At 35.3% G+C, this 23,752-nt stretch overlaps 2 protein-coding genes across 2 annotated transcripts in view; one reads left to right on the top strand and one right to left on the bottom strand.

Moving 5' to 3' along the window:
* Positions 1-23,752, bottom strand: part of LOC142339613 (RNA 3'-terminal phosphate cyclase-like protein) — a 241,550-nt gene that overhangs the window by 194,106 nt on the left and 23,692 nt on the right. The window lies entirely within an intron of this gene.
* Positions 6,886-23,752, top strand: part of LOC142340491 (uncharacterized) — a 32,073-nt gene continuing 15,206 nt past the window's right edge. The window contains exons 1-7 of the mRNA XM_075391065.1: positions 6,886-7,573; positions 11,932-12,254; positions 13,254-13,294; positions 17,761-17,952; positions 18,412-18,550; positions 20,976-21,111; positions 21,616-21,775. Coding sequence (XP_075247180.1) covers positions 7,469-7,573; positions 11,932-12,254; positions 13,254-13,294; positions 17,761-17,952; positions 18,412-18,550; positions 20,976-21,111; positions 21,616-21,775 — 1,096 coding nt within the window. The 5' untranslated portion in view covers positions 6,886-7,468. The remainder of the gene's footprint in view (positions 7,574-11,931; positions 12,255-13,253; positions 13,295-17,760; positions 17,953-18,411; positions 18,551-20,975; positions 21,112-21,615; positions 21,776-23,752) is intronic.

Here is a 23,752-nt window from a genome sequence, read left to right as displayed (position 1 = left end):
TTACTGAGTATTTGGACCAAACAGTAAGTTTTTGCAGACCTTTGTCACCGTCTTTTGAAATAACTGGCAGCAGTGATGTAAGTCTACAGTTACCGAAATCATTTTCGTTGCCAGTTATGTACATAGGTATAACATTTGCATTTTTCAGAGTTCTAGGGAAATGGCGCTCATTAAAGCAACGATTAAATAATTTGTCCAATGTTTCACACACGCTTGGATTAATGAACATAATCAGTTGATATGAAATATTATACAGATCATAGAATTTTTTTTTGGCATTTGCTTGATAATGTCGAAAACTTCTTTGGCTGTGATTTTAGTTAAGCACATGCAATTTTCTAACCTTTTGACCCAGCTGAGATCTGACGGCAGATTACAACTTTCAGATAGTTTCTTTCCTATTTCAACAAAATACTTATTGATTTCATCGGCATTCAGTTTATCTAGGTTCTTTTCCTTTTTGTTCCCTTAATACTGTCTATTATTGAAAATAAGCTTTTATTTTTGTTTGCATTTTTTAAATATTTTGTTCATTAAAATCTATTTTTTTTGTTTTTACTGTATGTTTTTTAGATGGTTACGCAGCTTTTTATATTTTCCTCTATTTTCGTTCTTCAATCTTTGGTACGCTTCATGCTTTTTAAGATTGAGATTTTTGATCTGGTTATCCAACCAAGTTTTTTGATCTGGTTCGGATTTTTCGTTAGTGTGCTTTTTGAACTATTGCAAGGGCACAAGACAATCCAACTCCTCGTTTCCCACCCTGGATAAATCCGTAAAATTTAAATCTATATCGGAAGACAAACATAGCTTATTTCTCGTTGCCAGAAATACTGTAATTTAAATCTGACTTGAGTTCCTTAGTTTGAAGTTTTTTTCAGGTGCATAAAATAAGGTTTATTGTTCGATTTTTCCGGATCAACTCTTGTTTCCTTGCTGCCTAATTCTACTCTTTTGTGGTCAGAGATCAGTGTATCCTTCACATTTAGGGAGGATTCAAAATTCACGAAAAAAATATCAATGCTTGCTGCTGTACAGGAAGTGACAAGTGACTCTTGTCGGTTCTGTTCTATTCTTTATTTGCAGCCTTGTGCAGAAAGAGAAGAAAGACAAAACCTTATCAGTTGTTTTGTTTGTTCAATAATATTCAAATTGAAATCACCACGAAAAATTCGCAAACTCTCCGGTTTGAAAGAGAATTTATTAATGTGTTCTTGACAAACGTTTATGTACCAATCTATGCCATAATTCGAAGTTTTATAACCAACAGTTATCACTTTCTCATTTCGACAACCTAACAACGCCACCGTCAAAAAATTTTACGTGTTCATTGTATGCAATTGCTTTAATTTGACCTTTGATGCCTTTTCTAACAAAAACCTACACATCCACCTCTTTTTTCCTGGTCACACCAAAACAACTGGATATATCCATTCAACTGGTAAGCATTCGAGAAGTATGCTGATTTCACTGGTTTCTCTAAAGCAGTTAGAGAAGTTCTTGAATTTTCTTGGTTTGTAAATTGATCTAGCTCATTGAAGTTTCCATGAATTGATCTTAAATTTCAAAGTAATATTCTCCAAGTCAAATATGTCCAAGAAGTATTCTCACAAAATTGTAGCCATAAAGCCATTTTTTCTGTTTTTTCTTTCTGTTTGCTTTTTGTTCAAGCATTTATTGCGTCGATGTTTTGTTATTGAAAAAAAAAGATAACAAGTTTATTGGATTATAAGAAGACTTACAACAGACTGAAGCCACGGAAATCGCTGTACTTCAGATTAATGTTTTTTGTATCCAAAACTCTATTAGTGACACAACAATTTTTTTAAGTTCACTCAGCTTGCAACAGGTCGCGGAAATCGCAGTGCTTGATGCTAGGTTTTTGTTTATAAAGAGGTAAAAAGATTTAAAAAGCTTATATGAAATATGATAAACCTGCCTGAAAAAGCAGAAATAGCAGAACCTCATGCAGTAAAATATGAAAAAAACGACAACCAAACGCACCCAAATCTTAAACAGACAAAAAATAAGCCAAATGAAAAATTTAAGAAAAATTAATTTAAAATTGACTTTTACTTTATTTTATCCTTTTTTCAACTTTGAGAAGTAAGCTTATATAAAACTTGTACCAAAAATCACAAATTATATTGCATACATATGTTGAGTTTTCAATACCTCGGACGTTAACAAAAGTTTTAATGAGTTATTTTCAGTTTAAACGTTTTTCAGTTTAGTGGATAGTGTCCACTAATTGTAATAACTTGGCATCCATCCGACCAAAAAATAATCTGGAATTAAAGCGTTAATTAAGACCGAAAATGTATGAATTACAGTGTAAATTGAGACTAATTTTTTTGGATGGCAATTTCCAAGATAGTTTTTTTTGTTCTGGAGAGAATGATGCAAACAGCTGATCATTCTCAGTTCATCCTCAGTCAATCGAAGCGGTTGCTATGGTTTACGGAAACCAGTAATTTGATCTGGTCTATTACGTAATGCTCTCACACAATTGGACTTTTTAAATTTTCCAATTCAGTAACATCATTTACTTTTAGAAGTTTTTTGCTCTTATCTCCTTTATCACACAAAACGGATACAGTACAGTTATTAGTGCTTGTTTTGAGTCCCTTGCCTTCCGCAAGGGTAATCTTTCTCGTACGTAAATATTCTTTGATTTATTTCATTTTTGTCCTTTGAAACACCTTCGAATCGCATATGTCTGGTTTTTATCACAAAAGTACAAAAACTTGACAATCATGGAAGCCATTAGACTTTTTTCTTCTGCAAGACCATGTGAAAAATGGCGCGCTTTGATTTTACTCGGTTCCAATTCTTAGCGCAGAAATTTTTCAATGCAAAAAACAATCCGTTCTAATAATGCATCATCATCAACGTTCGGGTTAAATGATGGATTATCAACACTGGTGGAAGTCCTTACTCGTGTATCTTTCATGTTCCCGTACACGCGTTTCCAACTCTGAGCAAAAATCCTCATTTTTTTTGAATTGCACACTAACCTCGTTCTGCGTTTTTTAAATTCGCTTATAATGGTACTCACAACGTGCTTCGTGCTCTCATGCTGGATAGTGTCCACTAATTGTAATAACTTGGCATCCATCCGACCAAAAAATAATCTGGAATTAAAGCGTTAAGTAAGACCGAAAATGTATGAATTACAGTGTAAATTGAGACTAATTTTTTTTGGATGGCGCAATTCCGCCAGAATGTAATATCTAGGCCTTCATACGATTTTGAAATTTATAAAAATAATAGCTGCTACAATCTTTAACTTTTAACTTAAACGGAAAAGAAATGGTTTGAATGTTTAAATGTTGAAATCTACTTTAAAAGATTAATGAGAAGCGTCTTTTTTCACTGTAACCGAGCAAAAGTTCTAGCAAGAAAGCTAAAAGAACAACCAAATGTTTGCCAGAAGTACAAATTCGTTGTGCATTAGTTTTGCAAAGACTCTATAATTATAGGTGGAGGGTCCAATATTGATAATAATTACATGGTCCATGGCATAGTTGAGGTAAAATCTTTTCTTGGGTCCAGTAGGTGCTTTTCATTGCAAGTAAAGTCTCCAGTATGGTTTTTTCATGAGTCGAGCGAGGGTTTCGAAATACCTTCACTGTTCAAAAGAATGATTGTTTTGACTGTTTCAATACCTCGTTTTCATAGACGAGCAGGCTTCTCCGAAATGGGATTGCAACCGGCAATCAAATATAGAAAACTGTTGTCACGTTTGTAGGCTCGTTTTCATATTTAATCACCTGAAAAAAGTTAGATTAGCTTTAACAAACTTGTTGTCGTAAATCATCAGTTCAATCTCGTATTACTCAGTCATTTTGATTTTAAAAAATGAAACTTTTTATAAATATAAAAGCAGAGTTCCTTGATAAATTAAAACTTCCCGAATATTTGAAATTACGAAATGCCATGCACGCTGACTACGAAATATTCAATAGCAGATTCTTAGGCGCGTGTCAATTTTGGATTCCAGCACGAAACCTTGGTTAAACCCGGGTCGAATGTCCTCCCTAAAATCCTCCCATTTTGATGTAAGAATAGGGGGTAATTTGTCTATGGGGGATAAATTGATGTAAGAGGGTGGGGGTAATTTGTTCAGAGGGGGTAAAATGATGTAAGAGTTGGGCTGCCAAGGGGGGTAAAACGATGTAAAAGTGAGGGGGTAATTTGTTGTGATGGGGCAATTCTAACAATTATTATTTATATATATAGACCGTCAGGAGTTGGACAAGCATCGATGGTCTGGAGGATAAGGCGACGCAGCTGAGGGTACAGAGGTTGTGGGTTTAAGACTGGCAGTCTTCAGGTATGGGGGCTAAAACAGTGTAAGATTGAGGGGGTGAAATGATGTAAGAGTTGGGCTGCCAGGGGGGTAAAATGATGTAAGAGTTGGGCTGCCAAGGGGGGTAAAATGACGTAAGAGTGGGGCTGCAATGGGAGGATTTTTTTAGGAAAATGCAGCTCAAAACTCTTACGTCTTTTTGGGCTGCATTGGGCTTCTAAGGGGGGTAAAATGGTGTAAAAGTGAGGGGGTAAAAGACAAATTACCCCCAACTCTTACATCGTTTCACCCCCCTTGGCAGACCAAAAAAGATGTAAGAGTGGGGGGTTAATTTGTCTTTTACCCCCTCACTCTTACACCATTTTACCCTCCTTGGCAGACCAAAAAAGATGTAAGAGTGGGGGGTTAATTTGTCTTTTACCCCCTCACTCTTACACCATTTTACCCCCCTTGGAAGCCCAATGCAGCCCAAAAAGACGTAAGAGTTTTGAGCTGCATTTTCCTAAAAAATCCTCCCATTGCAGCCCCACTCTTACATCCTTTTGGGCGGAAAAATTCAACCCGGGAAGTTAAGCATTACATTTTTGTCGATCTAAGTCCAGCAGCAAAAACTTAGGTCCAACTAGATTCGAGTAACGAAAATTTTGTTTCCGCTGAAGTCTACATGAACTTTGACCTTAAATGTTACGCGCAAAGATTTGAATTTAATTGAAGAGGTGCTGATGCAGCCGCAGGCCTGACGCGGACGCCTCCTCTCATTTCATCGCCGCCCTGAAACCCTGGAACCGACTTCAAAACTTATCCTGACTAACGGACAGTGCTAGCGAGATTAGGAATTAGAACCGAGCGGGCGCGTACCCAAATAAAAAAATGAGAATTGGAGCCGAATGCTTAAATTTGATTGGACAAATAACCCTATTTGTTTAAATTAAAGTGCAACAAATATAAAAGCGAATTGATTAGCCGTCGCCACTCTTTTTAATGATGTGGAGTCGGTTTGCGCTCTTTTTGGTCTCTCAGTGGCCGAGGTGGAGGGGGTGGTGGTTGGAGTCTGCGACCACTGATAAACTTTCGTCACGCATTTTTGCATGTATTTTTTTCACAAAAAATTGCCTCTAAAATAATGAGTTTAAGATCAAAAAATCAGAGCACGCCAAATATTTGGTATTAAATCTCATTTTATAGTATTCTGCTCTGCGACTGTTCGGCTCTACCGAAGTCGTCCAGGGCTATACTATCAAGAGGATGGCTGTGACCTACCTCGCCTAATCATCTGAATTGTTTGTAACTCTCCGGAAATCTGTCTTTGGTTTCAATGGTCTAATAGAGATAACGTTTCTTATCAAGGATGCAGTTACAATAGCACACATTCTTGCTCAATTAAAAATTCCCGACAATTTGAAATGATAAAGCGTCATGCACGTTGACTACGTAATATTCAGTAGCAGATTCACAAAGATCGTTTTAATTTTAGGGTCCAGAATTTAAACCCTGAAATCGACTCCAAATCTGATCCTGACTAACTGTCAGTGCTAGAATTGATACGGGGGATGGCTGTGACTGATATCTTCTGAGCAGGCATGTTTCATATGATCAATCATGAAGGCTTCATTTTCTTTGCCAAAGATCCGAAAAGTGCATAATAGATGTCAGTCCAGAAAAGTTGCTCTTTTTGAAAGTTAATTAAGTTTTGCATCACTGCTGAAGAACAATCTTAACAAAAATATCAACAACCTATTATGGTTTAATATGTGTTAATAGTTTGTAGTAGGTTATTTTCTAACGAAATTTTACGATATGTTAGTACGGTTTGTTTCTAAGACATACGGTGCCGTAGTAAGGCCTTAGTCAGTTTTCCAAGTCTGGTCAACCTGGGATAGTGCCTGGTTGAGTAGACTCAAATTTAGGTTTCGATCGCCCAATTGGCCGACAGAGGGTTTATAAGCCGAGCCCCCAATCAAATTTGTCGACCAATCAGAATCAGCTGTCGGTAAAAATTTCTCACTCTTCCTCATCCAATCAGAAATAGATGTCCTCTAATTACTCATTTGCTCTTGAATCTTCGGCTAAACCCCCTGTCGGCCAATTTTCTTGGCTCCATTTTAGAGGTTGAGTATGTTTTCTATAAATAAACCAAATCTAAACTCTGATTGCCTTAAGAAGAGAGGATGAATTTGAGCAATTTGACATCCAAATTCTCAAATAATTCCATCCATTCACAAACTCCTGTCAAAGAACTAGATTTATCTATCTATGTGAGTACTCTTCTGAATCTAAACTCACATTCAAATCAAACTAAGCGCGAAATTTAGATTTATTGTAAAACCAAATCCTCTAAATTTCATTGGTACATTTATGATTTAACTTGTTATAAATTTCACCATTAGTTAGATGGGTGTTAAATAGTTATAACTGAATCGTATTTATATCATCACTTTCGTTTATTTAAGGATTTATGAAGTTTTGCAAACTGATTGACGGTCATTCTGCAAAACTATAAAGAATTAACTTCGTTTTAGTCCGTGGGGGGGGGGGGGGGGGGGGGCTAGTTTCTTTAGCTTTCGAACTTATCTTTTTTAGACAAGATGGATTAGTTTGTCTTGAATATTACTCAATATTAGTCAATCTACTAGTTAACTGCAGTCAATTTTACTAGAGGAATTTGTTAAAGCAAATAAATACACGGAACTTGCATTTTAAACCAATTTCAGTTTGTGATAAACCCTATCGACGTTATTTTTTGCTGCTTTTGCCATCGCGGGTCAAAAATAATTTTAAATGGTCCAGTAAATAACAGTTGTAGTTTAATTAGTCCTTAAATTCTTGCATATTTTTAAACTGAACTTACCTATATTTCCCTTATTATACCAAAACCTTATATCCAAAAACTGCTCATATCAATTGATTCAGTATTTTATAATAGTTATAAAAATAGTTAATTAGTTATAATAGTTATAATAAATAGTTAAATAGTTATAATAGTTATAAAAAAACTGATTGCTAGAGTTGCATTTTTAAAATGTGTCGCGTGTGACGATATAATTTCAATTATTTTTTGAACTGATGAGAATTATTCGACCAACTCATTTTAAAGAAGACTTCTAACTCAAGGAATTCAAGTTTTCCTTTGTCGTCAAAACCGAAACAGTTTATATTATGGAGATATATGATGAGGACGCAATTGGAGTGGCTGCCTTTGAAGATTCGATTGAGGCGACCAGAGGGGGAAGAGGACGAAATGGCACCACCGATGACACACAGGCATCAATCTTTGCCAGTAGTTGATTAGTTGTTACTTAAAAATACGCTCTGAAAGCCCAGGTAAAAAAAACTGTACAGTCTCTAAAATTAATTCCGAAAAGCATTAATGAGAAAGTTTTAGGCTGTGTTAATCCCGTGACTCTTAAAAATTTACGGTTGAATTGTTTTTTACTTTGTTGAGCAATTTTCAATGCACTCAAGACCTAGTCGCCATAAACTTACTCACACTTAGGCGAATTCAATTTATTTCTAACAACTATAGGAAGATTTTCGACTTCTGAAGCGATTGTTCACACTTAATAAAGTTAAGGTAATTTTACCTTAAAAACATGCTAACTCACCTTAACTGTTAAGGTAGATTTGCCTTTCCTTAACTCACCTTAACTAACCCTAGCTTTACCTGAAATTTACCTGAAAAGTTAAGGCCTCACTACCTTAAAAAAACCTTAAATTTTACGCTAACTTCCCTTAAAATACAAGTGCTGAACTTGCGCTGAAACTTTGTAAGAAATGCGCTGAATTTTTATTGCTTTCACGTTTCTGCAAAAGCACTGAATTTTATCTACTGATGTGTTAAACTTGCGCTGAAACTGTTAAAGAAATGCGCTGAAAAAACTTTTGAAGAACTTTTACAACAATTGTACCCAAAATGCGCTGAAATTATGTAAGAAGTGCGCTGAAGATGCGCTGAACTTTTAATATTTTAACTTTGAATTTTAGCGCCTTTTCAAAGTTTCAGCGCATTTCAGCGCATACAGCGCTTTTCTTACATAATTTCAGCGCATTCAGGGCACTTCTTACACAAGAAATGCGCTGAAACGGCGCTGACGTCCCGACCCGGGCTTACACATAAACTGTAGAAAGCAGCTAATAGATTTTACTGTCTGAAGTACTAATAATTTGTGGTAATTTTACTGCAAAACTTAAAAAAAGAAAGTTCTATTAATTTAAGGTAATTTTACCTGAACAGGGTTAACGTAAATTTTTACCTTAACTCAATTTAAGGTAAAATTAAGGTAAACTTTACCTTAACTTTACCTTATCAACGGTTTACCTTAACTACGTAAGTGTAAAATAAAATTAACTTAACTATATTTAGTGTGTTATTGAAATAATAGCAAGTGTAATTGCAGAATTATGAAAATTGAAGTGGCTGACTAGCGCCCAAAAAAATGAAATAGTAAGTTTTGATGGTGATTCTCATAATTTTTTGGAGTGCTTTTTTGTCACCACGTTGCATTTTTTGGCCGTTGGAAATTCAATTTATTCAACTTGCAAAGAGAATTATGAGCAATCAAATGCTACTAAAGAATGAAACAAAGTTATTCGTCATCACCAAAAGGCATCAAAATACAAGAAGAGTTTCACGACTCTAATTTTCAGGCAATATAAATCAAACAAACACCGCGTTTTCTTTTCTTCTTCGCTTTTTTACTATAAAACAAAGAAGAAAATCTTGTTAGCGTTCTCGGTTCCGATCAAAAAATCGATACTGTAAAAATGAAAGTGAAAATGCCAATTAAGAACAAAAAACGACCAGCAAGCTAAATTTTGATCGAACACCGTTTTCTCACTCTACTTTAAATTTAAATCACGCCGCAAAACCACTAGCTCTTTTGATCCTTTTCCTGTTTTGGTGTGATCAAGATCATAACAACAGTTTGACTTCAAAATCATGAAAATAAGCGAAGGACCTTAATAAAAAGACAGCGCCCCAATACTATTCAAATTCTTTGAACTGTAAAAAATTTTTGAATTGAGTAAAAACTGTTTTCTGACACTACAGATTGACTACTGAATGCCATTTTCTACAATTTATGTTTGTACAAACAGTTAAACATTTACAAGTTACCAGCCTTTTTTAAAACCTAGAATGCATAAAAATATAGCCGAGTAACTTTTACAAAAGAATGCAAAATAAGTGAATGATCATTGTTCCTCAAAATTCAAAGAGGTCTCTTTTGGACCAACTTTAATCAATCACAATATTAGATTCAGCTCGTTATCTGTTTAAAAAGATATAAAATAGAAAAAGATAAACGATTTTGCGTCGATCAAAGGCGCTAATGTTCTTTCAATTAAACGCTTGATAGTTTAGTAGTTATACTCAATAGCTTCAAGAGTTTAATAATCACACTTGTCTGTAGATCTTAATATTGGTACTTACAGGTACATGTAAGTGCGCCGAAACCTAAACTGTAATAAATATGAAATACATCATATTAGCATCATTCTAGTGCTGATTGTCAGACTTGAGGGATGAACACTTTCGCTCTTCCTATTAAAATTGAAGGACCATTAGCATTTATATAGCCTAAACAATTTGTGTAATATCGACAGCTTTGGGAACGGGCAAAGCTAAATCAGTGGGGAATCGGATCAAGATTACTTTCCACAGGAGATAAAAACTGATCAGATTATTTTTTAGTCAAACTGTTGGCGCCACATCAAAACAGCAGCAAGAGCCATCAGACAGCAAGAAAAAAGTTTGAAACTGAAAAAAAATCCGATTATATCAAAACTCAAAAATAGTCAAAACTGGGACCAAAAATTTCTACACCCAGCCCCCAATTTTGGGAAAGGGAAACCTGAGCAACCCGATGTTATAGCACATTGTTAGGGTAACCTATAAGTTTTTTACGGAACCATCGAAGGTTATCGCATCAAACCCACAAGTGTGGCAATTAGCATTTATATGGTGCAAAAAGTTCATTGTTTTTTTGTCAAAACTCTTATATTGTTAATTTTGTTTTTTAATTGTTTATTTATGGCGGAATGCCATACATTCGAGGCACTAAGAGTTACGTACATACCAGCTTTGCTTTTGTCAACAATATTAAATTTTGCAGTAATTTGACATTGACTATTTAACCGCATTGTTTGTATAGTGAAGCCATGTTGTTTTTAGAAACTTTAGAAACTGTTACCAAGATCGGTTGGCTCTCAGTACAGGCTCAAATTTGATTTTTCATCAACTTCAGTCTTTTATTATAAGTTTTGCTAGATCTTAAGATCTTTAGAGTTTAAGTTAGTTGAGCATTCGTATTAGAATTTAGCAACAACGCTAACTATCGGCCGAAGCCGTACAAACTTCAGCACGAGCTTGAACTTAGATTATCACTGAAGATTTTCGTAACTTCAGTTGACAAATTAAATTTACAGTCCCTTAAATCGACCGAGCGACTAATAGTTTCGACGAGATGCTTAGTTAATTGGAACCCAGTGATGAACCAGGCGTAAAGCTCGTGAACCAGGCTGTGATATTTCGGTTGCCTTGGAATTCTTGAGTAGCCGCAATTCAAACTACTTGACAAACTTTAGTTATGTATTTTTATGAATCTGACTTTCAATGTATGGCTTAAAACATGGACGAGCAGGAGTTTTAGAAAGGTTGAGAGAAAACTAATGTAAGAAAAGAGTAGAACCAATAAATTTTGTAAGTCTGTCTGAATGGGACAATAAATCCTAAAGTACCCAGGCTGAAGTTTTTCCAACCAACAATTATCTCTACAGACAGACTCCGGTCGTGCGGCAAGGAGTGTAAAACAATGGATATCTAATATGGTTCTTATAAGAGGCTCGTGTGTCAAGCATAGGCGTGTTGTGTGCACTTGAGTCGAGCTCACGAGACATTCGTATTGCAAACAGGCTTGTCAGAGATGGTTGACCCATCATTTCTGCGATCAGAGCGAAGTCTTTAAACTTGGACGAGGCTTTTTAGGATCGCTGCGACAATTAAAGAATTTTATCCGTCAAAACATTCAACTAATCGAGCTCAAAAAACTTAGTTAACCTTAAAACCTTAACCCTAAAAAACTTAGCAGCCTATGCCGACCACATTGACCGATTTATATAACTTTATCGCTGTCCTCAAAATTTTTAGACAAAAATGGCAAAAATTCAAACTCAAATGGCAAAAAATTCAAATGGCAAATATTCAAATGGCAAAAGAAAAGAGTAGAACCAATAAATTTTGTAAGTGCGTCTGAATGGGACAATAAATCCTAAAGTCCCCAGGCTGAAGTCCCCAGCCCTACGCAACAACAACAACAGAGCACACACTATAGACGTTTCAACCGTGGCTGCTGTTGTCTCCAATGACAACAGAATCAAATGATCACTTTAGGATTTATTTGAAATAGACTTGAAATTATTTCATAATGAAAAACATGATATCTGCACTAATTAAAGATTTGTCTACAATCTTATAAGGACAAATAGTTGGTTTAAATGATAGTTCTACATTCAAATGAGATTGTTTTTATGTGCAGAATTTCATCTTCTTAATAAAATTGATTAGCATAATAATAACTTAACGGCTTTCTGAGGGTTTCTGAAAGTTTGATGCCTCCTGAAAGTCTCTTGACTTTGTTGCCGGGTGGTCAGCCCTACGCAACAACAACAACAACAGAGCGCATACAATAGACGTTTCAACCGTTGCTGCTGCTGTCTCCAATGACAATAGAATTAGAAGGCAAAGCCGTGACGAGATATTTGGAACCCAGTTCAGACATCAAGCGATCTCAATAGACTTCTATGATTACGACTATGACAGCAATTATGACGAAAATGGAGACGAAGATGACATCATTGATGACAACGATGACGACGACGATGATCTTGGGAGCTGTCGGGATTCGGACCATTATGCGGAAGATGACAGACCTCAGTTGAGACGGAGGTCAGTTGCAATAACTTATACGAAATCATTGTAGTTTTTTTTGAGAACAGCTCAGCTGTTAGAGATGTAAACCAAAATTTCAAACTGATTTTTATCAGAGTCGCGTAACCTTGCTTGAAATACGAACTTTACAAGATTGAGGACTGACACTTTTTATAGGAAAATCTGGCATTGTAGAATCTGTCACTGCAGATATAAATCATTTTGAAACTTTCACGTGTTCGTTTTAAGAGGTTCTGAATTGTACATTTGAAAATCAAGTTGCATTCGTGCTCGAGTTTTTACTTGAACTTTTGGTTTTAAGTTCTGTTTAGTTGGAGAAAATATAATGAAAAGAAAGTTTATTGGTATACAAAGCACCAACGGAAATCCAGACGAGTATCCAAAAAAGATGACGTCGCTGATCTAGTGGATACCTCAAAACGATGCTTTATGAATACTCTATTGCGACATATTTGTTGGCATTTAAAGCACAGTTGCGTGGACTGCCCATTCAAAATGTGTCGCACGTGATCATTTGATTTTTTCATGATTTGAAATAATAATAATAATTATGGTTCCTGCGTAATCGCAGCGGAACAGCATTAGGCCTACAGTAGCCTCTTCTCAGCTGCCCCTTTTCTTATTATTCCCCACATTTCAGACTGTTCTTTTTTTGAGCAACATTGCTCTTTTTTGAAATGATTAGAGTCCTAAGAAGATTAAACAAGATGTTTTAAAGAGTTTTAAAGCTCTAACTAATAAATTTAAAATTGTTGTTCTAATAACGATACTTAATTATAGAGTATCTAATTATTATATCAGGGTTTCTTGATATGCTCAGGGTTCTTATCAACCTCGATAAGTTTTCAGATCCGGAGGTAAATGGGAAGTATGGAATAGGTACGATAGTGCGATTGTAACTGAGTGTTAATGTTTCTGATATCACTGATATTTTGCAAAAAAGTTTGAATTCCTGATTATGTTAATTGATTTTTAAAAATGTTTATTTCCTTTTAGGTTGTACGAATATGTCCAGCAGAGCACAAAACAAGAAATAGGTTCATATTCTCTCGTTGACAATAAAGGAGACACGAACTTTTTTGTTAAAATGTAACACTGGTAAGTGAAACGAAAAACTAAATAAAATGATCTCAGCAAGTTAGAACGCCACTTCAAATAAGCTGTTTTTCCTTCTACAGATAAGACCAAATTTTAAAGCTTATATAAATACAAGTACATAAATATCTGTCCAAATTAGAGGCAAAGATTTTTTCTTTATTGTTCCGACCCCACTTCTGGGGGAAGAGTTATATACTCAAATGGGTTTTTTTTTGTTCAGACAATTTTGGCTGATCGATATATTCATCACAGAAAAATGTGAGAGGTGTCATTAAAAAGCTCGTCCAGCGTGGAATTTGAAATTCAATAGATTTTTTTGAGTTTCGTTTTTCGAGGAGTTTCGAGAGTTTTGTGTGAACACGTGATATTTGGCGTGATTTTGTTCACATTTAGGGAAATTTTAGTTCAAATTAAGATTTTTTTCTTTAAAAAAAGTAATTCAAAATTACATTTCACGTCTTCTTAATAGACTAAAGGCGTTAAAAAGACCAGTTCTGGTCTCTTAGGGAAGTTCACTGCAAAAAAAACTCGAATTCTATTTGAGAGCTATTTTTAGAGAACTTTTCTTTTTTTCTTTCTTTTTTAAAGTCACCTAGAGACTAGTCACTTTTCAGATCGAGGTTCCCGTTATGACAAACCTCATTTACAGTCAAATGAAGCCGAATGAACAAAAAATTTGTTTTAAAGTTATTGCTCATATTTTTTTGGCTTTGACTCTGACGCTTCGTAATTTTAATTGAAATTTTGATTTTCGTTTTGAGGTTTTAATAAATTTTTGGAGTCTCGTGGCATAAACTCATTGACTAAAAGTTCACAATATTCTGTGATGAGCATTAAATGAACCTATCTAGTGCTTTGAGTAGACAGCTAATGACTGTTAAGACTTTAAAAATAAGTTCCAAAATTTTTTTACATTAACCAATCATAAGCTTATTTTAGTGATCTGTAAGTCAGTGTCAGTGGTGTCAGTGGTTATGTGGCTTCAATGCAACAAGATTTCAAAAAAAAACTTTCAAAATTTTTGGATATTTTTGTATTACTGGTTCCTTTTGAAATCGCATTATAATGATATTGGTAGCTCCAATTGGCTTAGAGAAGACGTTCAATAGGTTATAGATTAAGTTTCAGAGAAAATGTTATGGTTTCAATGGCTTCGACACTTTGTTCTCAAACTTTACTACTGAACTTTTGATTTTTGCCTGTTTATGTTGCTGTTTTCAAAGTCATAAGACTTATTGCGATGTCTTATTGACTGCCTTTGCATAATAAACATCATTGTCCTCACATCAGGGCATATCTGAGCGTATTTATTGACTTCTGATGAAATCTGTTGAATTTAATGGCTGTTAACTTTTTTTAAATTGCTAAATTAATTTTTTGAAGTTCTTTTTGAACATTAACCAATCTTAATTTTTTTGCAAATTGTTAGTCAGTCCCAGTTTTAACAGGCCCCTTCTTTTCTACTGCAGCCAAAAACTATTCTGGTTAGCGGTTTTGTCGTCTACCTATTAGATTTACGACTTCCCCGAGTTTTCATACTTTTTAAATATTGGATTTTTTTTTTCTTTTCTTGATTCCTATTCAGATCTTATCACATTATCCTAATTCTCATTGTTCCCATTGTCTTAGGCAGGACGTTCAACGGATCATAGATAAAGTTTTCAGAGAAGAGCTTATGACTTAAATTGCTTCCACACTTTCTTGCACTTTTCTACTGAATTTTAGTGTTTTTCCTGTAATTGTTGTTTGCATAGTCAATGACTTGTTGTAATGCCTTATCAATAACTTATGAATTAAAAAGTTTCTTGTCGCCCATCGAGACATTTTTAAGCGTATTTACTGGCTTCCGTTGAAAGCTACTGAATTTGATGGCGTTGATACTACGAGTTTCTTCAAAAATTTGGTGGTTCTAATGTATTTGTTCATATTTGTTGTTTTTTTGAAGTCAAATTTTGAAAAAAAGAGAATCCCATGGCTGTTATAAAATTAACTGAAAACAGAAAGTTTCTACTGAAAAGTTAATTTTTTAATGCTTTCGACACTTTTCGCTCCATTTTTTTCTTGAATTTGCTATTATTGCCTGTTTTTTTTTGTTCTTTACGTAGCAGTAAATTGCAGAAACGGTCTCATAAGCTTGTGTTTGAGGATTGAATTAATGATGTTACCCGTAGCAGTCAGTTTATAGCGAATAGCGAATAGGAGTTTATAATATTAAACATTTTCAAAGATTTTCCAAACTTTTCAGTTTTTGTTGTTCTTTTCGTCAACTTGTAACTTATTTTCATTAGTGAGAGATCCCATCCAATTTATTGTATTTCAAACAATAACATATCCTATATTATTATGTCGTCACCGTTGTTTTGTTTTTTGGACAAAATGCGTTTTCTTAAACGTTTTTTGAGTAGTCGATTTTTGTGTTTCTTTTTCTCTTTTTTCAGCACAATCGCGTAATAACAGATCCCAATGGTTTTCAAATGTAACTCAAGTGAAATTCTTTAATCTCTCAGTAAAAATGGTTTAGCTGGTTTAGTATAAACAACAATTGAATTAAAATTACAATATTTAGATAATAGCTAAAGATTTCAATGGTATCAATATTTTTTTGCTTTCGCAAATCGTTTATTTTTTTTTGAGTTTTTCTGCATCTTTATTCCGTTTCTATGGCTGAGTGTAACCAAAAACAGGTCTTCTTGGTTTCCTAATGACTTTTCAGTAAATTTGTCAAATTTTTTTCAATAAAAGGTAATGGTCGTTAAGACTTTTGAAATTTGAAAACACGTTGTTACTACGTGTTTTCAAATTTAGATATTGAGTTTTTGCCGTGAAATTTCTGTTTTTGATTATTTTTTTTCATAGTCTTTTTAATGGCAGATCTCAGATCTCATTGGTTTTGTAATGAGGCGCATAGCATTATGTAATTCAACGATTAGGTTGTGTAACGATTTTTTAATGTAAAGATTTTTGTTTAACGAAGGATTTGTAAACTCAAATATCGATTTTGTTATCTCTTCATTTGGTTGAGAATTAAGTCAAAAATGTAGATGAGCTTGGATCGGAACATCATATTTTTTAATGTTTTATTGGGTTTTATTGCTGAGTTCAAAGAAAACAAGGAAAGAAGCCAGAATTAAACACTACTTGAAATACTTCTTTTCAATAGTCCCGTTTTGTCTGAGTTAGATTTTGTTTCATAGCCATCATTAGAAAAGATTTCTTTTCCGACAAACTTTTTAGTCTGTTCGGTGTGGCTAATACTTTTTTGGGTATGCTTGGTTTGGAACCCAATGTCTGCAACCCAAGTCGATCTGGTCAAGGCCTATCTTGGGTAGCAGACCTCATCCGGGGACGAAAACGACAATCATCGACATTTCTTAGATGACATTACCGACGATAATGACAAAAACGGTAATAATCGACAGTTCTTATAAAAAAACCAACAAAAAGACCAAAAATGACGCTTCTTTCGTCGTTTTTGTTGCTTTTGCTCAACACGTTTGATGCTCAACGGTGATTCGTGACAAAACCCTTCCTTTTGTATGGGCAATTTTGCGTCCACTGTAAGCAGCATTTATGTTCAGTTCATTTATTAAGAATTGTAGAATTTTCGTTTCACTTTAAAGAAACTCGCGCTATATTATGCCACATGGCAATTAGACTTGGTACAATTTATTTTATTTTGAATTGTGAAAGCGAACATTGAAAAAATCACCACACTCTTAGCTAGAATATTAAAATTTTTTCCAGCCTTGCGGTAGAAAAATGACAAAATCTATGCAAAAATGATATCCAATATGTTTCTGATTATGGTGAAACAATTTTTGACGCAATCATTGAAACACAGCCGCTGTTAATATTAAGAAAACTTGAGTTGAATTAGGCCGAAAATGATATCAGTTTTAGTGTTTTTGATCAATACTGCCTCTAAACTTGTTTTTGACGCTTAGCAAAGCTTAAAAAACCTTACAATAAACGATATACTTTTACATTAATTCTTTCTAACTGCGCTATTTTCGGTATCTCGAATTAAGCGTTTTCAAACGGATAAGTTGTTTTTAAATAACAGGAAACAGTTCCTGTTTTTCACGTGCCTGCTCAGGTTGTGAGATTCCGGCCTAAGCTGCATCTAAAATGTTGGGGTAATGCGCGAAACAAACGATTGTCGCACATTAGTTATAAAAATTGTCGCACAGGGGTCTGAACAAATCCCAAAGACTTAAAAATGTCCTCATCAGAGGGCAAAAGCCAGTGAACATAGTCTGAGCATAATGGTCTGGAGAATCTTCTGATCTGGGGTGGCTTACGTCTGGAACCTCAACTTGTACAAAGTGTGACTTAAAAAGGCTTAAAAAAGTTTTTTAAATTGAAACGAGAGAAAATGAACCTGGTGCTTGGCGACGTTTGCTAGACCCCTCAGAATACATATTCACGTCTCACTGTGTAATGAGTAGAGATCTAGGAAACAACAGAACCCGTGGGACATTTCTCATGACAACAGGAGACGATCACAAGTTTATCAGATTGATGACTGCTCTGTTAGTGCACCAGAAGGATCTACTCCCTCTTAGAAGACTGGTCAAGTGGAGTACCATTTTGATAGGTAGGAAACTCTTTGATGCGAGTTTAAGAATATGAAACAAATAGAAAAAATACGGGTCTTTCCCATTATACCCCCCATGAAATTATTGTCCACCATTATGGTATATTTACCATGATTGGGGGGATATAGGTTATCTGACAACTAGGCCTGGGGGGGGGGGGATGGGCTATTGGAAAGACCCAAAAATAGAAATGCTTCATGTAAAATTCATGTATCTGTTTTTCGACAAAAAGTTATTATTAATTGGAAATTCAGAAACAGGTCCCTTGCAACCCCCCCCCCCTCCCCCGAACCTCTACCGTTTATTTTGACAGTTTAAGTACCGAGCTAAATAATATAAAATTGAAATAGGATTTTTGTTCGTGATAGCACGAAGGGGGAGGGGGGTTGAACAGATGCAGTTTTTATTCAGTTTTAATTAGAGGGACTTGTTAACTATATTGTGTTTCTCTGTTTCAGCCTTTTTCTCAGTGGCTCTGTACATAATGGTAGAGGTCAGTCTGTACATGACTAGCGAAGAGAGCAGTGATGATGGTGTCATGTGTGTCCTCAGAATATTTTCATCTGTCATGGTCACCATCCCAAACATATCATTCAGGTACACTTAACTCAATAATGAGATCTTTTCCCTTTGTGCCACAACCCCCCCCCCTCTCTCTTAGTGGGTTCCCCCACATGGCACGGGAACCTCCCAGACGCATGCGCCATGTTTTTGCATAATGATTTAATGTGTAATTTCACGAGCTCTGTAACTGGGGTGCATAAGGTACTGGGGTACACAAACAGAAAAGGCTACGATAATGAATATAACAAAAAACAACTTCAATGTAGTTTAGTATCCCGTCAGTTTACAATAAATAACCTGATTTGTGGGTAAACTGACGTCAATTAATTGAGATGGCTAATGTAATGAATATCAACGGTCGGGGCACTAAGACCTGGGCCGCGGGACCCTAACAATCATGATCTAACTTATTTAGAAAACCAAAAGGCTAAAAATACACCAAGCTCCACCCATTGCTGGAAAATTGAAGGAAATTTTGATACAAGTTTATGCGGTCTTCGTTTATCATGCAAGTGGTATCCAAGCGAATAAAACTTCAATCCCAATCAACGTACTTATGTACTATACCTTTGCAATTTTTCAGATGATGTGTGCTATACTCATACACAATGAGTATAGTCAATTGAATTGCAAATGCTCTCGTACAAGTTGAGATAGGCACTTGCGCCGCGAATGGCAAGTTTAGTCGTTACGTTCAAATGGTTATTTTCTAGAATGGGCAATCGCGGTGCGATTGACTCTAGTCGAAACTACTGAGCTCAAATGAGAAGCGTTTGCAAGAATTAAATTAGACTGAGCGTTAGCGCTGCAAATTGGAGAATGAAGAATAAGAGTGATACAATTTAAGAAAGAAAGTTTGTTCAAAGTTTAATCACGCATAACGGAAGCAACTCTTGGATTTGTTTATATCGTGAACGAATGTATTTCCTTTACAGACAGAGTGAACAGACAAAAACTGCTAAAATGGGAGGAAGTGTACATCAACTGAACTTAAATGGCAATTGCCCTTCAAATGGAATTTACAACAACTAAATAAAATAAAATACGGATATGGATACATGAAGGGTATCCATTGCCGTATGACAATGTGCTTATTTCTAGTAATTTCTGAATAAAATATAATAAAAGCAGATCCAGTTAGGACCGCTAAGTTAGGACCGGAAGGTTAGCAGAAATAGATTGCAGTAGGGATATAGATGATAATATACCCATCGATTGCTGTATACATGCATACAGAGGATCAACTGCAAACAAAAAACCGCATCTTAATTCTAAGTAAGGTAGGAAAGAACTTTAATATTACAGGATGGCACAAAGAACTTACGTAAAAACAATACACGTGATGAGAAAGTTATAGAAGTGTTTGATGAATTTTTCGATAATTGCTTAGAGAAACTTGATCTCGATAGATTTGTATTCTGGGAGGTATACCCCTGAAATACCGACGTGTAAATGCGTCCAAAAACAAATTATATGATGAGTTCACTACAATAACTTCAGTCAATGCCACGAATTTTTTAGTTCTATAAAAATCTTTTTTTTCCCAACAAATCTTGATTTAATTTTCAAAGATTTTTATGGTTTGGGTGTCTCTTCTTCTGCAGTCAATAATATGCCAAGTTGTCTCAGTAGACAAGTACAAAGTAATAGTTAAAGATGCAACTTCTGATTAGAATGGTTTATTCTTTCAGGATTTCCACAGGGTACAATATTTGTTTCATATCTAATAATTCTCTCTGTAAATTACTCGAATGCTCAAAACTGCCCAATTTTGTGGTATCCTGTTGGCACTAACTTTAACCCAGTCGATTTTCGCAATCACCAGTCAAAATCTTGAAGCTTCGATTGTAGTTAACCATGATATTCTACATCGCTATTTCTCAAAGTAAATACTGATACAACTGATTTTATTCTCCTAGGAAGAAAGGGAACAGAACCTAATCAGAAGCAATCCAAGCGAAAAAACGGAGAAGAATGAAGTTAACAAATTTATTGTTATCTCAGATTGTGAATTATTCTTTCAAAATGGTGTGAAATATATGCTTACAAAAATGGTCCAGGGTATTAAATGCATGTTTTATTTGAGATTGTTTTCCCAAGAAACTGTTTATTCTAATCAACTCATTAGTAATCAGCCAATTACTCAGTCACTGTTTTTAGCAAAAAACAGAAAAAAAAGTTGGTCCTTGGCAAGGTCAAACTAGCTGGGTTGTTAGAAGCATGTCAACTTCGTCCCACATTTCAAAGATTTTGTGACCTAAAATGGAAGGAAAATAATTATCAGTTGGTTTCCGTCGCAGCTGCAAATGTCATGCTACGTTTTCTTAAGTTTGCATGATCAGAACAGAATCCTTGCTGTGGAATTCCAACAGCTTGTGTTTGCCAGCCTGAGATTTAGCGTTTATAACAGGCGGTCACAGAATTTGTTCCATAAAATGTTCCTATTTTTCTATTTTAGGAAGCAGTTGAAGAATCTGATGGAGAGAGAACATTCTAGAATGATCTTGCTGACAGTGAATCCGAAGAAGTACATTAAGATATGTTCATGTTTCCTCGTGTTTGAACTGACATTTGCTGGCTTCACCTCATATTACGTGAGCTTATTTATCCATATTTTTAATAGTATAGGTTGCGTGACTCTGCTTGAAGTCACTGAGAACTTCTGGCGTTTATCCAGAACCGCGAAGTGGTTCGAGATATTAAGTCAGAAATTCGAAGTGACTTCTGCAGAGTCACTTAACCATGCTTAAAACACGAAATGCGCACATTTAAAATGACGAATGTCAACGAAATTCAACTTCTGGCTAAGTAGCAACTTCTGGCGTTCTAACTTCTGGCCCTGCAGATTTTCGGAATTTTAAAATTTTTTCTGCATTTGAGTTTTAACTGCTATTATTCCACTTGACAGGACCGGTAGAAAACAATCAATTTTTTCCGGGGCAAATAACCACTTTTTTAAAAAAAATGGGAAATCCCCGTCTGGGACCTGTTTTTCCGAGGACAAAAAAATGTTTTGTATATGCAAAAAACACAATGTTTTATTGATGTTTGCCCCCTTTTTTGGACTAATCCGTTGTTATGAAAGTGCTGTGATTTAGTGGGGTGAGTCGTACTGGCCAGAGATAGAGGCAGCCAACATCTCCTACAGTGGGAGATATGCCCTGATGGTGTTTCACCCCATGAACATAATAGTCACCAATCTCTGGAACTTCGCCATTGCAATCATATGCATGCTTATGTGCTCTAACCTCGTAGATGGTTAGTCACCAACCCCCCCCCCCCTTGTGTTCCCAGGTCCTTGTTCAAAATTGATTATGATCAGACGCTTGCAAACTAAAATGTATGACCAGATCAATAGACTCGGTACTCAACCAACTTTTAAAAGATTCGAATACGTCGAGACCGCGCATGTGATCAACATTTTCAACCACTTACGTTCCACTTATTTCTTCTTGTTTTTATTTTGGCTATGAATAGCAAGTGAAAAGTTCAAGTGAGCCGTACACATCCGTCCAACCCTGTTTCCCCCATTCATTGAAATAACCCATAAAAGCATATGAATGGACAGATGAATCATGCGCCCCAAGGGATCACATTCAAGTTATTTCTGCTGCCAATATTCGAATGATTGCTGCTCTACTCCCCTCTACTGGGTCTACTTTGAATCGGCCATTGCCGTCTGGGGGTGTACCCTCCCAGATGCTAAATACACGGTCTTGACCATACTTTTTGTCGCGCTATTTCGAATCATGAGACCACATAATTGAATCAAAAATTCAATTACGCCTGATTAAATCGCATGAGTTTGAATAATGAGCCCACTACTTCGAATCATAACCGCACCAGTTCGAGTAATAAACCAGCTATATTAATTTTTTTCCATAATCCTGTTGTAAAATTTTTAAACTGAGAAAGATATCTCAGATAACTTATCAGCTTGAGTTACAAATTAACTCAAGCAACACTACAAACAGTCGAGCGTGCGGCGAAAATCTGAATTTTCTTTTTATTGGATCGACAAAATCAGTATTAAGACTTTCTAACTGAACTCAGTCTTGTTGCATATTATTGAGTTTTCATATGGATTATTACCCAACCAAAAAATTATTAAAAATAATTTATCTCATTTCCTTCGCGTTTCATAAGTTATCCTCGTGAATTAATATTGAATTTTCCTCAGTTACGAATTTCAGAAGCTCTTGCTGAAGATGTGACATGAAAAGACAAAACTACAATTTAACAAAAGAGTTTCACAGTGTATTAAAATTTTGTCTAATCATCGTCGCGCAATTTTGCACTGTCTCTCTTGCCAAATGCTAGTTGCGAGCTCCACTGCTGATTTTCAGTGAGATCATGCTTGTCTTAAATTTCACCATTTCGAAGATTTTTTGCACTTTTTTGCACGTATTATGTCATTTTTGAGTCATTTTTGAGTCACATTTTTGAGTCATGTTAATTTCTTGTCTGGAAATCGGAGCATAGCCATATTCCACAGTGATCATCTCGTCTTTTCATAGTTGCACAGATTCAAATAGTCGTGTTTCCAGTTTATAATTGCGACGGTGAAAACATAAACGCTCTTACTCAGATTATTTTTGTGGTAGTCTGCATTTTTCGAGCTAAATCTAGGCGTGGCCACTTTTTCGTCTGGATCTAATATTGACCAGTTACGTCTGCAAAAACCGTTCCCTGTTTTTACTATATCGCTTTTGGGTCTGCGAAAACTGAACTTTTCCAATTACGGGAGACGAAGTGATAAATAGAAAACAAGAGAATGAACAAGTAAAAATAGAAATTAGCATCTCTGAATTCTCTGAAATTAAGTCGAATTTCCGACCCATTATTTGAAGTAGACTTGTATTTAAGATTCGATGATACGTCTTTTTCTGTTTTTCAATCGTAGAACTGCTGTATAAACATTTTCATTCTCCACTTGTAATTTGTTTTTGTTTTTTAACATGGTTAGCAAACAAGGAGGATCGGTAATAAGCATCGACAGTTCCGGCGCGTCCATCTTATTTTATGTTAGAATATCGATCAAACTATAGTCTTAAACTTAGTGAGAATTAGAAAGAAAGTTTGACTTACCAGATTAGAAAGACAAGCAATATGACTTCGATCAAAGAAATTATATAAATGAATCGTCAAGAAATGGTGCTGAGAATCAATATTCGGTTCAAATTGGTGAATCTAGATAACTATTATTAGAGTTAGATTAAGTGATGTAAAATCTTC

The sequence above is a fragment of the Convolutriloba macropyga genome, chromosome 5 (genome assembly GCF_964194025.1).
Source record: "Convolutriloba macropyga chromosome 5, txConMacr16.3, whole genome shotgun sequence".
NCBI classification, from domain to species: Eukaryota; Metazoa; Xenacoelomorpha; order Acoela; family Convolutidae; genus Convolutriloba; species Convolutriloba macropyga.
The sequence above is the reverse complement of the archived record's forward strand: the minus strand, read 5'-3'. Positions and strand labels throughout refer to the sequence as shown.